General features: G+C 36.3%; 1 protein-coding gene across 1 annotated transcript; it reads right to left on the bottom strand.

The window, feature by feature from the left end:
- Positions 1-1,278: 1,278 nt before the first annotated feature.
- LOC122314989 lies at positions 1,279-14,296 on the bottom strand. Its single transcript, XM_043130652.1, has 11 exons — positions 13,611-14,296; positions 13,315-13,464; positions 13,069-13,215; positions 12,766-12,864; positions 5,194-5,340; positions 4,806-4,991; positions 4,378-4,434; positions 4,091-4,180; positions 2,861-3,115; positions 2,235-2,737; positions 1,279-1,996 (listed from the first exon to the last, which is right to left on the bottom strand). The coding sequence occupies exons 1-11, from the start codon at positions 14,158-14,160 to the stop codon at positions 1,391-1,393; spliced, it is 2,790 nt and encodes a 929-aa protein (XP_042986586.1). The 5' UTR covers positions 14,161-14,296; the 3' UTR covers positions 1,279-1,390.
- Between the last annotated feature and the right edge of the window lie 603 nt (positions 14,297-14,899).

Consider the following 14,899-nt stretch of genomic DNA (forward strand, 5'->3'; position numbering starts at 1 on the left):
ATTTGGGTTTTTTGAGACAATTTTTTTTGTCTCAAAAAAACTAATTCTCTTGTAGTGATTTATTATTACAAGGGCATACAAAGTGATGCGATATTGATACTTAACTCAATTCTGAAAATGGTAATGCTACATCTATCGAGAAAAATCATCATCGAAAACTTCTACAAATGGTATATATGTGTAATTTTTTTGTAATATTTTTTAAACCTCTTAAAACATTTTTTTTTTAAAACAAATTAACTATATTTATTATTAAAAGGGCGTAAAGAGTGATGTGATATTGATACTGAACTCAATCCTGAAAAGGGTAATGTTAAACCCAACGAGAAAGACCATAAAAAACTTCTACCAATAGCGTAATTTTTTTTCAAACATTTTTTAAACCCCTAAAACATTTGTTGTTTTAAATAGGCAACTGTATTTATTATTACAAGGGCGTACAAAGTGACGTGATATTGATACTTAACTCAGTTTTAAAAAGGGTTAGACTAAACCACAAAGAAAGACCATTGAGAACTTCTACTAATGCTGTATTTTTTTTTTTCTTTTCAAACATTTTCTAAACCCCTTAAACACAATCGATGGCCTTTTTTGGAAACCACTCTCAATGTGAGTAGCATTATTCTTTTGAAAACAAATTAAATATAGAATTACTTATCAACTGACGTGACACTGGCAAATGTAAGAGCCACCATGTCAATTTGTATCATAAGCCAATGAAGCAGTCAACGGTGGATCCACGTTCGCATTGACCCCTCAAAATTTTTTTAGAATTTCAAAATGCCCATGAATTTTATTTATAATTTTATAAATATAGAGAATGGCCTATCCAAAATAATCATTATCCCCTTATGCTCTCTAAAATTCAATATACTTAGGAATGCCTCCAATTTTTTTTCTATAGTTTCAAAATTTTGTATAATTTCAATATATTATCTATTTTCAAGGATGTGGCCTTAGTACTAAAAGTAATTTAAACTAAGTTTAGAATAAATAATAAATATACTAATATGGATTTCAAAGTTTTTTGTTATACAATATTAGGCTTTTTAATATAGAATCCAAAAGGAAAATATAATTCCAATTTTTTTTCCTAGTCCCAAAATTTTGTATAATTTCTATATTTTATCTATTTTCAAGGATGCATGTGGCCTTAGTATGTCACACGATAAAAATTATGGAAGCAGAGAATTTTAGCTATAAAATATAAAATATTTTATATTTATGTAGAAAATTATGGAGATAGAATTTTATATATAATTATTTTTTTAATCTCTTTTTTATTTTATATAAATATGTCACACGATAAAAACTCGCTCTCAACAATTGCTGGTTCAGCTGCTGGAAGCAGAGATATTGTAGCATCCGCACACAAATGGAATAAAAAATGTCAGGGATCCACCTTGTGGCTGCGTTGTGGCACCTTCGATACGGTAGCCCGTAAAAGATCAATATAGAGAGGCAACTGCGCCATAGCAAAAAACGTCACCGGTAGGCATGTCACTGCATACACTGGAACCGCCGCTAACTTTAGCTCCTCCTTCAGCACAAAGAAATGGCCCCCACAAAATGAAATTAGCATCGCGGCTATGGACACGAACAAAGATGTTAAACCCAGCAAGAGTTTCCTAGGTAAGTTCCTGCCAAAATCTCTCTCTTGGTATCGTGATGTTAAGATGGCGAGGAACATGACTAAGGCCGTGATCGAGAAGCAGAGAGCAACGAGTGATGAGACCGCGAAGAGGTCAAAACCAGGCTTGTTTTCGAGCGCTGGAGTGCCATTACTCTCGAAGCCTCCGGGGACAGTGGTGGCGGTGGTAAAGGCCACTGTGGCGATGAGTGCAGCTACGACGGAACAGGATTGAGAAGTGTTTGTTAGCCACTTGCTACCATCCTCTACAAGGTTTCTGTGGGTTTCCGTGAACAAGTCGCTTGGGGTCTTGCCCTCCTTGTTGTAGCGGGGGAAAAAGGTATGGGGCATGGAATCCCTGACATACTACACGCAGGAAACCAAGCAAAGTATCAAGTATTAGGTATGTCATATATAATTTGCCAACAAAACTTCAGTAATAAAATACACGGACTTTTCTTTTCTCTTGTTTGGGGAAAGATATCATGCATATATGCTTATTCTCGCCCCTTTTAACACACAGATTTGAATCCCCAAAATGTTTTTAAACAAAATTAATGAGTAGTTAGACATACAGGAATATAAACATAATTCGCAGTCGTACCTCATACCATTTGTTTTCCCATTGCATTTGCAATGCTGCCCCGGGAATCCGCCATGGCTGTTTGTCTCCAAGCTTTGCCGCAAGATGCAGGGCACTATTCTCTTCTTTATCCAATTGTCTAAACATGCTCTCTTTCAAGATATTTCGTCGTTTCAAGAGTTCATATACCTTTGGTTGCCTGTTCTCCACCGCCAACAATACTATATTCTTATTATCTGAATTCACGTCATTAATGGCAATTGGACAGACTTCTATGATTCTTTCCACAATTTCAGCGATACCATTCTTGGCTGCAAGTAATATTGGAGTCTCTAATTTCTTTGGCATTCCAGGAGGTTTATTCTGAGGCTGATCTACGAGCATCATTAGATTCTTGTTCTCAGCATTCCTATCTTGAATGGAAATCGGAAAAAGTTCTTGTACTTTCTTCACAATATCGTTGATGCCACTTTTAGAATCAATTAATAAGATCATCTTCGCCGTTTTAAGGGTTTTCTCCATCCCTGCCAATAACACAAGTTTTTGGGCTTTGATCAAACTGTCTGCGACATATTCATTATTAAAACTTATATTAATGTTACATGTACTTATTGCTTAAAGGAAATCAAAAATTTATTTGTACGTACCATCACTTCCAGTAGTTTTCATAGAATCAGTGGGCGGAGTTTCACTACTGATCAGTTGATCTGGATCAAGATCGTAAGCCGTTGTTTCTTCTAATTCCTTTGTTCGGGATTGTGCTAACTCGGCCACATCAACCCTAGATGTGGAAGCAATTTCATATGTCGAATGATATTGTCGTAGAAGTTCGTTCATGATTTGAACGGCCCATACGTGCTTCCGTTTGTTACTCTCCATCTTTGTTATTGCGGTACTGAGTCCTTATTATCATGATACACACGAGAATACATTTATTTTCAAGCCTTTTAATTAACATACTAAATATATTATTGATGCAAAACTTCAACAAAAAAAAAAAAAAAAAAAGATGTTACATAAGTACTTATATCTGTTATGTGTTACAAGGATACAACAAATTTTGTTGTAGTGCCACATAAGAGCATCCCATCCGGTTCCCCAAAGCACCATATTCCCCATAATTTAGGGTTTATTTTGAAGTTTTGATCAAAATGCCCCCCACATCCGGATCCCTATTTTAGGGAAAAGGTTTAGGAACTAAACAGTAAGTCCTCATATTTGGAGACTCACTATTCATTCCCTAAATCATTTTTATCAATATTTTATTCTAATATATCAAATAAATAATTTTTCAATCATCTACACTTTCTCTCATATTCATATTTATTATAGTTTTAAATAATAATTTTAAAAATAATTTAATTAATTACAAAAATATAAAAAAAAATTAATTTTAAAAATATTCTCATATTCACAAAAAAATAATTTAAAGTTTTGTTTAAAATATTCACTAGAGTAATATTTCAAAAAATAAGAAAAAATATTGAGTAGTTAAATTTGTAAATAGAAGTGAAAGAAAAAAGTAATAAAAAAGAATAGAAAAATATTATTTAATAGAATAGAGATAAAGATGGGGAATGAGATGTAGAAGGTTTTTGAAAGATGAATAAAATTTAGGAAAAAATTTGAGAAAATGTGATTTTGAGTTAAATTATAGGGATGGAGATAAAGAATAAGATGAGGATGCTCTTAGGGATCTAAACTTGCATTCAATGCATTTTACAAATATGCAAGAAGTACGATGATGTGGCACATGATTACTGTCGGATGTTATATCATTCTATCCTGTAGAACTCATATATATGTTGTATCAATCTATTTAGGCCATTTTAAGCTTGAAATTATAAAGGATATTAATCCCTGTACTACCAACATACCTAATCCAAGAAACATCAGCAATGCCTTGTTCGCAAGCTTGACAAATTCAATGCAGGTGCGATAATTAGCTGGAAATAACTCATCAACTCCTGTACAATAGAAGCAATTCATTGAAATGAGTGAATATATAAACGAGTTTGATCGATGGTTTACTGGAGCTCTTTGGTTCATGAACAATGTGATCCGTCCAAAAAACTGCCTCTCAAAATCTTCTATTTTACTGGAGCTTAGTTTCTATCTTAAATCTTCCTCTCAAACACAATTAATAGAGTTATGCATTGCTCACCATGTCTTGCCTTTGGCACTTTCTTCGCATTGGTTTTTCCTCTATTTGTGCCTGTGACTGGTAATTGAGGAAAAGAAAAGTAGTTCGAACTTTACCGGAATATTAGAAATGAGCCATATATATAACAACAAAATTCTACACTAGCAGTCTAGGCTAGTGTCGTTGAGTAATATTGCGATTAGTTTTGAATGTGACAGTAGTTTTTAAGTCTCAACAATGGCATTTTCAAAACGAAAGATATATATACATATATATATATATATATATATAACAAGGTGGCTGAAGCAGGGTTCGCAAAAAGATCCATATAATTATCATCATCTCAGGCGTATATGCCATGGCATGTGTTCTTGTCTCAGTGTGGCTTCTGCAAAAAAAGGATACAAAATGTGTTACTGATAATTATACAAATATGTCCATTTACATACCAACTAGAACCATTTTCCACAACAATTTGTAGAAGTCGTTGCAGATTCTGTAGTTCTCTGGACAAGCCGGAGCCTCTTTGTTCCCGGGACTAATTCTTCGCATTGGTCTAGGGTTCTCTGCATCTGATTCTTCTCTATCTTTTCTTTCAATCTTTATCTCTGTTTCTTCTCCATTCCTGTTTTTCCCTGTGATTGTTAAATGAGGAAAAAAAGGAGTTGGCCTTTCCCAAAGAAAAGATGTGACAAAGTGGACCAAGCGTGCTTCGGACATGATCCATATAATTCTCATCATCTAATGGCATATTTGCCATGACATGATGTTCTTTACACGGCGTGGCTTCTGCAAAATGTTACAGATAATAATAAAAAAATCTATTCATTCGCATACCACCTGGAACCATTCTCCAAAACAATTGCAAGAAGTCGTTGAATGTTCTGCATTTCTCTGAATTCAGATTCTTTTTATCCCCGGGACTATCGGTTCCCTCTGGCTGGTAGTCGGGTATTTCCTCCTCGAGTGGATCGACCAATATGCCTTCCAAAACAACAACAAAAGAAAGGATACGACTCTAGGAAAGAAATGACGGGTCTACATAGATATCTAATACAAAGAAGTGTTAAATATTTTAACATGAACATTAATAAACGGATCTTCGATTTCATATGATCCACAATAATAAACAGTAATAAATGCGTACCTTTCTCCATCAGTTTGATGAAGAATTAAATCTTAATATGAGAGAAGGATCACCCTAGCAACTTCGCCTCACAAATGTCTCACGATGGCAAAAGGCACTCTTATGTTGTAGGTGAGAACCCTTTAATCCCTCAGTGCTATTTATAGATTTCTGACCATCAAGAAATCTAAGAGTTTGTATCTGACTATAACTAGAGATAGAGTTTTAATCTTATCTCTTAGGATTTCTCTTATCCCGTTATCACTCATCTTTAATCTGATAGACTTGAGCTATTTCCAATTCTATTAAGATGGGTGTGTGGGACATAGAGTTTAAATAAAACTCTTACATTCTCCCACTTGGCCCATACGCCCATAAAATAATATTTTCCGTTCATGGGTTTATTACAGGAATTAACCATACTGCGCAAATTCATTTCCTGAAACTTTCATAGCTCAAAGTACATTACATGAGTTCTGTAATATCAATGTTAAATCAACTACTGATGCGAGTCATGGCGGTCCTTTGTTATATAATCAACAAATTCCCTTCCATGTACCACAACACCAGCAACCAATTTTACATGATCTTTAATTGGGATAATTAAGGCTAATACCGTAATGCCTTGGGTTCCAATTCATGTCTGTTGTAGACATTATCTTGTCACCATTCTTCCAAACCATTCAATGTACAAAGAATTGGAAAGACAAGAAAACAGAAACAAAACAACCATAATAGATATCATTAAGTGTTCAAAAACAAAATAAAAGATATATGAGCTCAATAACATGTTTACATCATAAGACCCATTCTGTCAACATATTCTTTAAACTGTTTTGCTACTAGACCCTTTGTTAATGGGTCTGCTATCATAAGCGTAGTACTAATATGTTCTATGGACACTGTCTGTTTCTGTACTTCCTCTTTGACACTTAGGTATTTGAGCTCCATGTGTTTAGCACCTTTAGAATACCTATCATTTTTGGAGAAGAAAACTGCAGAGGAATTATCACAATAAATTCTCAACGGCCTTTCTATAGAGTCAACAACTCCAAGCCCTGAGATAAAGTTCCTCAGCCATAAACCATGCACTGTGGCCTCAAAGCATGCCACAAACTCAGCCTCCATTGTTGATGAAGCAGTGATAGTTTGCTTCATACTTTTCCATGAGATCGCTCCACCGGCTAGTAGGAAAACATATCCAGAAGTAGATTTCCTACTATCAGAACAACCGGCAAAATCAGAGTCTGAGTATCCAGTTACCTCTAAGTTGTCAGTTCTCCTAAAGGTAAGCTGATAATCCTTAGTTCCTTGCAGATATCGTAATACCCTCTTTGCTGCTTTCCAATGAGACATCCCTGGGTTACTCTGGTAACGCCCAAGCATGCCAACTGCAAAACTAATGTCTGGCCTCGTGCAAATCTGTGCATATATCAAGCTCCCCACAACTGAAGCATAGGGGATTTTTGCCATCTCTTTACGCTCCCACTCAGTTTTAGGACATTGTGATAGGCTAAACTTATCACCTTTTGATATCGGAGTATCAAGTGATGAGCAACTTTTCATGCCAAATCTCTCAAGAACTCTTTCTATATAATTTTTCTGAGACAAACCCAACAGTCCTTGTTTTCGATCCCGGAGGATTTCAATTCCGATCACAAAGGATGCCTCACCCATATCTTTCATTTCAAAGTTCTTGGATAGAAAACCCTTGGTTTCATAAAGTAAGCCAAGATCACTACTAGCTAACAAGATATCATCAACATACAGGATCAAAAATATAAACTTGCTCCCACTGACCTTTAGGTATATACATCGATCAACGATGTTTTCTTTAAATCCAAAGGCAGTAATGGTATCATTGAACTTTAAGTACCATTGTCGGGAAGCTTGTTTAAGCCCGTATATTGATTTCTTAAGCTTACATACTAGGTGATCTTTGCCCTTTTCTGAGTAGCCCTCTGGCTGCTCCATGTAGACCACTTCATCCAAACTTCCATTTAGAAAAGCTGTTTTCACATCCATCTGGTGTAACTCTAAATCAAAATGAGCCACCAATGCCATAATGATTCTGAAAGAGTCCTTTTTAGATACTGGAGAAAAGGTCTCTTTGTAATCAATGCCTTCTTTTTGGGTGAAACCCTTAGCAACAAGTCTGGCCTTATGTCGTTCGACGTTGCCTTTAGAGTCGCGTTTGGTCTTAAAGACCCATTTACACCCGACTCTTTTACATCCTTTAGGCAACTCAACGAGATCCCAAACTTGATTTTGATCCATGGATTTCAACTCTTCTTTCATGGCATCGATCCATTTACTAGAATCACATCTCTCTATAGCTTGTGAAAACGTTAGTGGATCTTCACTTGTCCCAATGTCAAATTCAGATTCTTGGAGATATACCACATAGTCTGCTGAAATAGCAGGTCTCCGATCTCTCTGAGATCTGCGTAAGACTATCTGTTCTGGTAACTCCGAACTTGGTTCATCAGTGATATTATCATTCTGAGATGAGTGATCATTTTCTTGTTCCAATGTATCATTGTGGTGATCAATTAGAGGAACCATTATCTTTTCTGAGGATGTAGGTATGGGGACATCTACTCGTACTTCCTCAATGATCACATCTCTAGGTTCTATTTTCCCACTGATTTCGCCAAGTTCAATGAATTTGGCATTCCCTGTTTCCACTATTCTCGGACTGTGATTAGGACAGTAAAACCTATACTCTTTGGATCTCTCTGGGTAGCCAATAAAGTACCCACTTACTGTTCTAGGATCCAATTTCTTTTCATGTGGGCTGTAAAGTCTCGCTTCTGCTGGGCAACCCCAAACATGCATGTGTCTTAAACTTGGTTTCCTACCAGTCCATAGCTCGAAAGGAGTTTTTGGAACTGACTTACTAGGAACCCGGTTTAAGATATAAGTTGCCGTCTTAATGGCTTCACCCCACAATGATTTGGGTAAGGTAGAATTACTTACCATACTTCTGACCATATCCAATAAAGTCCGATTACGCCTTTCAGCAACACCGTTCTGCTGTGGCGTCCCTGGCATCGTGTACTGTGCAACAATGCCACGTTGTTCTAGAAGTTTGGCGAATGGGCCAGGGTTACGACCCGATTCGTCATACTTTCCATAGTATTCTCCACCTTGATCCGACCTGATGATTTTCACCTTTCTATCTAACTGCCTTTCCACCTCCATGAGAAATACCTCAAGTACTGAAACAGCTTGAGATTTCTCATGTAGCAGATAGATATATCCAAACCGTGAAAAATCATCTATAAAGGTGATAAAATACTTTTCTCCACCAAAACATTCAGTGGAGAATGGTCCACATATATCTGTGTGAATTATTTCAAGAAGCTCTTTACTTCTTGTGGCACCTTTCTTAGTATGTTTGGTTTGCTTTCCTTTAATGCAATCCACACATACTTCAAGATTAGTAAAATCTAAATGCGGAAGTATCCCTTCTTTTACTAATCTCTCTAACCTTTCTTTGGAGATGTGCCCCAATCTCTTATGCCACAAGTCATAAGAATGTTCATTCATCATGTTTCTTTTAGTTCCAATACACATTTCATGGTTATGGGTATAGGTATTATGAATAAATGTATTATCGAGACAAAGTCGATAAAGACCATCGGAAAGAAACCCAGAACCAATAGATAAAGAGTCTCTGAACAAATTGAAACTACCTTTGTGAAATGAAAAGGAATAACCATCAGAGTCCAGTCTAGAAAGGGAAATTAAATTACGCCTCACAGAAGGCACAAAAACTGTGTTATGAAGGTCTAAACAATGACCAGTACTCAACACTAAACGAAAAGTCCCTATGGCCAAAACTTCAGCCTTATTCTCATTTCCCATAAAAATGAATCGCTCACTGGGGCTTGGTGTTTGGCTTGTAAGGTATCCCTGCATGGTTATAGAAACATGAACATTAGCACCTGAATCTAGCCACCAAGAATTAGTAGGAACATTTACAAGGTTTGATTCAAAACATACAAGGGCAAAAGGCTTACCCTTCTTTTCAAACCAAGCCTTACGTTTCTGACACTCAGATTTCATGTGTCCATTTTTCCCACACCAGTAGCATTTGGTACTACGATGTTGAACCTGGTTAACATTTCCAGGGTCCTTTCCTCTTGGTGGTCCAATTCGTTTCTTTTTACTATAATGGTGCTTTTTCTTTCCAGCTTCTTTGGTCACAAAATTAGCAGAGTAATGCCCTTGTTGTTTCAGTCTTACTTCCTCCTGAACTACCATACTTGCCAGCTCATTCACATTCCATTTATCCTTAATAGAATTATAATGCATCTGGAATGGACCATACTGAGGTGGCAATGAGTTCAGAATAAACTGAACAATAAAGGACTCCTCTACCTTCATTCCCAGGGTTTGTAATCTAGCAGCAAGATTTGTCATTTCAAGGATATGCTCTTGCATTCCTTTGGCTCCATCATATTTCATGGTGGTAAGTCTAGCCATCAGTGTTCCTGCTAAAGACTTATCTACAGACTTAAATCTCTCCTCAGTATTTTTCAAAAAACTTTGGGCATCCTCAACACTAGGGAGTGAATTTTTAATATTTTCAGATATGGTCATTTTCATGAACATTAGACTCAGCCTGTTTGATCTCTCCCACTGTTTAAATGACTCTTTCTCATCCCTGTTACTCTCTTCAGTGATGGGTGGTGGTTTTGGACTTGTAAGGGATGAGTCCAGGTCAAGGACCCCTAAGGTGAATCTGACTCGCTCAACCCACTCAGAAAAATTAGAGCCATTCAAAACAGGAACTGATGAAGTTTGTGAATGTAATGAAGTCGGTACATTTACTGCAAGAAAATATTCGTCACATAATGCTTTGAGTTAGACACTTATAAACAATAATCAGAATTTAAATAATTATGGATGAACTAGTAGTGTCATTAAAACCCTCCTTTGGGAGTAGATCTTAATACACAAAGTGTTCTCACCAATATTAAATTCTGTGGATGAACTAAGCGTATCATCAGAATTCTCCTTTGGGAGTAAACTCTGACATACAATTGTTCCCTCCAACCTTTATTTTGATGGATGAACTAGTAGTGTCATCAAGACCCTCCTTTGGGGTAGATCTTGACACACAAAATTGTTCACTCTATCATATCCACCTTACTATGGAATTTAATGATTGTGCACCAAAATTGAAGAAAATCTTGTACCTTTGGGCAACCAAGTTTTTCTTTAATTTTAATGAAAATCATTTGTCCACATTGGATAAATAATTAAATATATAACATGATAATAAGAGTCAATTCATACATGTATTTTTATGTATGTAATAATAACATGCACATGACATTTAATAAAATTTAATACATGTATTTAACAATAATAACATGCATACAAATTTATCAATAATAAAATTTTCATACATGTAAATAACATTAATAACATGTATATAAAAAAAATAAAATAAAAAATAAAATAAAATAAATAAATAAATAAAATTCGTATTTTTTTTTTTTATTATTTTTTTTTTATTATTAATAATCTGACCGGTCCGGTCCGGTCCGGGTCTGAACCGGACCGGTTCAGCAATCCGGTCCGAGACCAAGTCAATTGGATATGTTGACTTGGGCCGGAGGTACTGTACAGGCCCGGTTGCTTTCCAAAATTTTTTTTTTTTTTTTTTTTTTTTTTGTTCTTTTATTGGGCTGGGCCACATCAGTGGCCCATAGGCCCGATTGCTTCTTTTCTCTCAGACTGGCCCTAGCCCAGTCGACTCACAGTCCAGATAGCATAAATCAGTTCATTGAATGTACTGGGCCGAAGCCCACAGCCCAGCCCAAAACTCAATCACTTATGCTTTTCACAATAAAACCCTACAGATTTCTTTTCTTCTTCCTCATATACACACAGCGCCGTTTCCATCAAAAGGCACATAGTGCCGTTTCCTTTAATGCCGAGTCTTCATGGCATCTTCAATGAGTCACGGCAAGGCATGGTGGTCTTCGCCCGCGAGGAGGAGAACGGCAAGGCATCACCAGCCTCCATCCGCTGCCGAGGTCCACCTCCTCTCCGATTTCAATTTTTTTTTTTTTTTTATTAACACAGAACCTCTGCGGCAGTGGGCTTTTGAGCCCTCTGCCGCCGTTACAGGAACTCCGGCGAGGAGTTTCTCAGCCTCCTCGCCGCACCATCCTTCTCTCCTTTTTTTTTTTTTTTTTTTTTTTTTTTTTTTTTTTTTTTTTTTTTTATTAGAGAACTGTGGCCAGTGGGTTTGAAATCCCACTGCCACCTTTATAGACGCCGGCGAGGAGGATAACAGCCTCCTCACGCCGCCGGCCTCTCCTTCAATTTTTTTTTTTTTTTTTTTTTTATAAATAAACCCGAAAACAATATCATTCGGTTTAATCATAGAGCAGTTTAGAGTTTCTAAAAAATGAAACAATTTCATATGCATAAATATACAGAAAATCACATATGCAATTTCACGTACACACATATATTATATTTCATATACAGATCATGAATACCAATTCGATAATAATACATATGCAGAGTCAAATTATAATTTTATGCATATGCGTGGCGTAGCAGATGGATGCATATTATCGGGACAAAACAGTGTGTATTTTTATCTTCCATGATCGAAAATAAATATTAAAGTGATGTACGGCATGTGCAATATTATAGCGAGATCATAAAAAATCTATAACCTAAATCTCTGATACCACATGTTAAATATTTTAACATGAACATTAATAAACGGATCTTCGATTTCATATGATCCACAATAATAAACAGTAATAAATGCGTACCTTTCTCCATCAGTTTGATGAAGAATTAAATCTTAATATGAGAGAAGGATCACCCTAGCAACTTCGCCTCACAAGTGTCTCACGATGGCAAAAGGCACTCTTATGTTGTAGGTGAGAACCCTTTAATCCCTCAGTGCTATTTATAGATTTCTGACCATCAAGAAATCTAAGAGTTTGTATCTGACTATAACTAGAGATAGAGTTTTAATCTTATCTCTTAGGATTTCTCTTATCCCGTTATCACTCATCTTTAATCTGATAGACTTGAGCTATTTCAAATTCTATTAAGATGGGTGTGTGGGACATAGAGTTTAAATAAAACTCTTACAAGAAGTTCATAAATTAACATGGTTATATGTTGTCCATCACATTGTAAAACTCATTTTATAAGTTTCAAAATCTTGTATTTTGTTGGAGGTCTAATTTTATTCCTAGAGCTTGCTTTCAAACACACCAAGGTTGCGCATTTCTCACCTGGACGTACTGCCTCTGGTTCAGGGCTCTCTGCAGCTGATTCCTCTGTATCTTTTCTTTCAATCTTTATCTCTGTTTCTTCTCCATTCCTGTTTTTCCCTGTGATTGTTAAATGAGTTAAAAAAGGAGTTGGCCTTTCCCAAAGAAAAGATGTGACAAAGTGGACCAAGCGTGCTTCGAACATGATCCATATAATTCTCATCATCTAATGGCATATTTGCCATGACATAGTGTTCTTTACACGGCGTGGCTTCTGCAAAATGTTACAGATAATAATAATAATACATCTATTTATTCACTTACCACCTAGAACCATTCTCCAAAACAATTGCAACAAGTCGTTGCATGCTCTGTACGTCTCTGGATTCAGATTCTTTTTATCCCCGGGACTATCGGTTCTCTCTGGCTGCTTGCCGGATGCTTCCACCTCGAGCTGGTCAACCAATATGCCTTCCAAAACAACAACAAAAGAAAGGATACGACTCTACGAAAGAAAGGATGGAGTTCTCAGATCAGTTCTTGCAACACTGGCGATTTAGAGATACTTACAGTGATAAATGATTTTGTAGTATCCTTCAAGGTGGCTACTGCTTCTAAAAGCTGAAGGCTTGCTCGCTAGTAGATGGAGAGGAGTGACTCCTTCTTCATTTACAGAGCTTGCCAGTAGCGGATACAAGTGAATTATTTGGAATGCCAAATCTGTCAATTCAAGTGCAGCAAAATCTATTTGAAATGCAAAATCCGCCTACACTATTTTACTGATACTCTCAACCTCTGTTTTAAATTACTACGTATAGAAGTAAACTAGAAAGGAAAATATATATGTCGGTTGCAGTACTACTGACCGAAGTAGTCCCCAGTAATGGCACAATGAAGGACGGTGTCACCATTCTTCCTCCTGAAAAACTGGAAGGCATCTGTTTTCTTCGGGAGACAGATATAGTGAAGACAAAAGAAAGCTGCTTTTTCACCATGGAGTGCTGCCATTACAAAAGGGGTATCCCCGTCATTATTACTATCACCCACCAATTCTGGATAAAATGTTGCAATGTATTCACACATGGCAACATTCCCCATTGATGCAGCAGAATGGAGTGGGGTATTCCCTCGGTCATTCCGCGTCTCAAGAAGCAGTCTGAGTCGGGATGGATCCCGAATTGATTCTGCAAGTTGTCTGGCGTTATCTTCTTTGTCAACGGAGATAGCTATGTGTAATGCTGTGTCTCCTGAATTGGTGATTTTGGCCGTTTGAGTCCATTCCTCTTGTTCATACATCTCGGCAACTTCTTTCCATTTGCCTTCCATTGCCATGCTGAACAACTTGTTCTTGGTGACCTGCTTATCCTGATCATAAGGCCATAGCTCTTTGATCGTACCACTCCGAGTGTGTGCCATTGTTTGGCAAAGAATTGAGCTAAAGCCAAATTAAACTGATAGATAGCAGCTGGGTGAGCATATTGGGGAGATTGGTCACCTTTATTTATACTCGGAAGCCAATCTCCTGTGTGCTGCCACGTAAAATGTGATACACGCGAACGCTACTTTAACCCCAATACTCCAAAGATCAAAAATTTATTCCATCTACACTGTCGATCAGTGTGTTTCTGTCGTTTGCAGGGTATGTCTGCGGCGATCCTCGTATTAAGTTATTGAAAATTAGTTAAAGCTTATTCTTGAAACTTTTCTGAGATGCAAAATTAGTTGGGAGTTTGTCTTTTCTTTAATCGACCCTTAATGATAAATTCATCAAAAGATCCTTTTTATGAGTGAACTATATATGTATGTATTTCTTCTAATTTTTTCTTAAGCCTGTCCTACCCTAACTTAAAGTTTCTACCAGATCACATATTGGGGAATAATGCTAATTAATCAAAAAAGTAAGTATGGTAGAACTAAAAACTATATGATGAAACAAAAACTATAGGTTGTTTGGATATATAGTGAGATGAGATGAGATGGTTTTAGATGAAAATTGAAAGTTGAATTAAATATTGTTAAAATATTAATTTTTAATATTATTATTATTTTGAGATTTGAAAAAATTGAATTGTTTATTATATTTTGTGGGGAAATTTTGGCTTCTAAAGTTAATGTATGAATATATAAAACCTAGAAAAGTAGATATATTTTCTAA

This window comes from Carya illinoinensis, chromosome 7, assembly GCF_018687715.1.
Source record: "Carya illinoinensis cultivar Pawnee chromosome 7, C.illinoinensisPawnee_v1, whole genome shotgun sequence".
NCBI lineage: Eukaryota > Viridiplantae > Streptophyta > Magnoliopsida > Fagales > Juglandaceae > Carya > Carya illinoinensis.

Bases quoted from the DNA above. Each gene is read 5' to 3' on its own strand.
- LOC122314989 (XM_043130652.1), bottom strand. From the start codon at position 14,160: ATGGCACACACTCGGAGTGGTACGATCAAAGAGCTATGGCCTTATGAT. The intron at 13,216-13,314 runs GTAAGTATCTCT...TTGTTTTGGAAG, and splicing joins CTACAAAATCATTTATCACT to GCATATTGGTTGACCAGCTC. The intron at 2,738-2,860 runs GTACGTACAAAT...TGTTATTGGCAG, and splicing joins GAAAACTACTGGAAGTGATG to GGATGGAGAAAACCCTTAAA.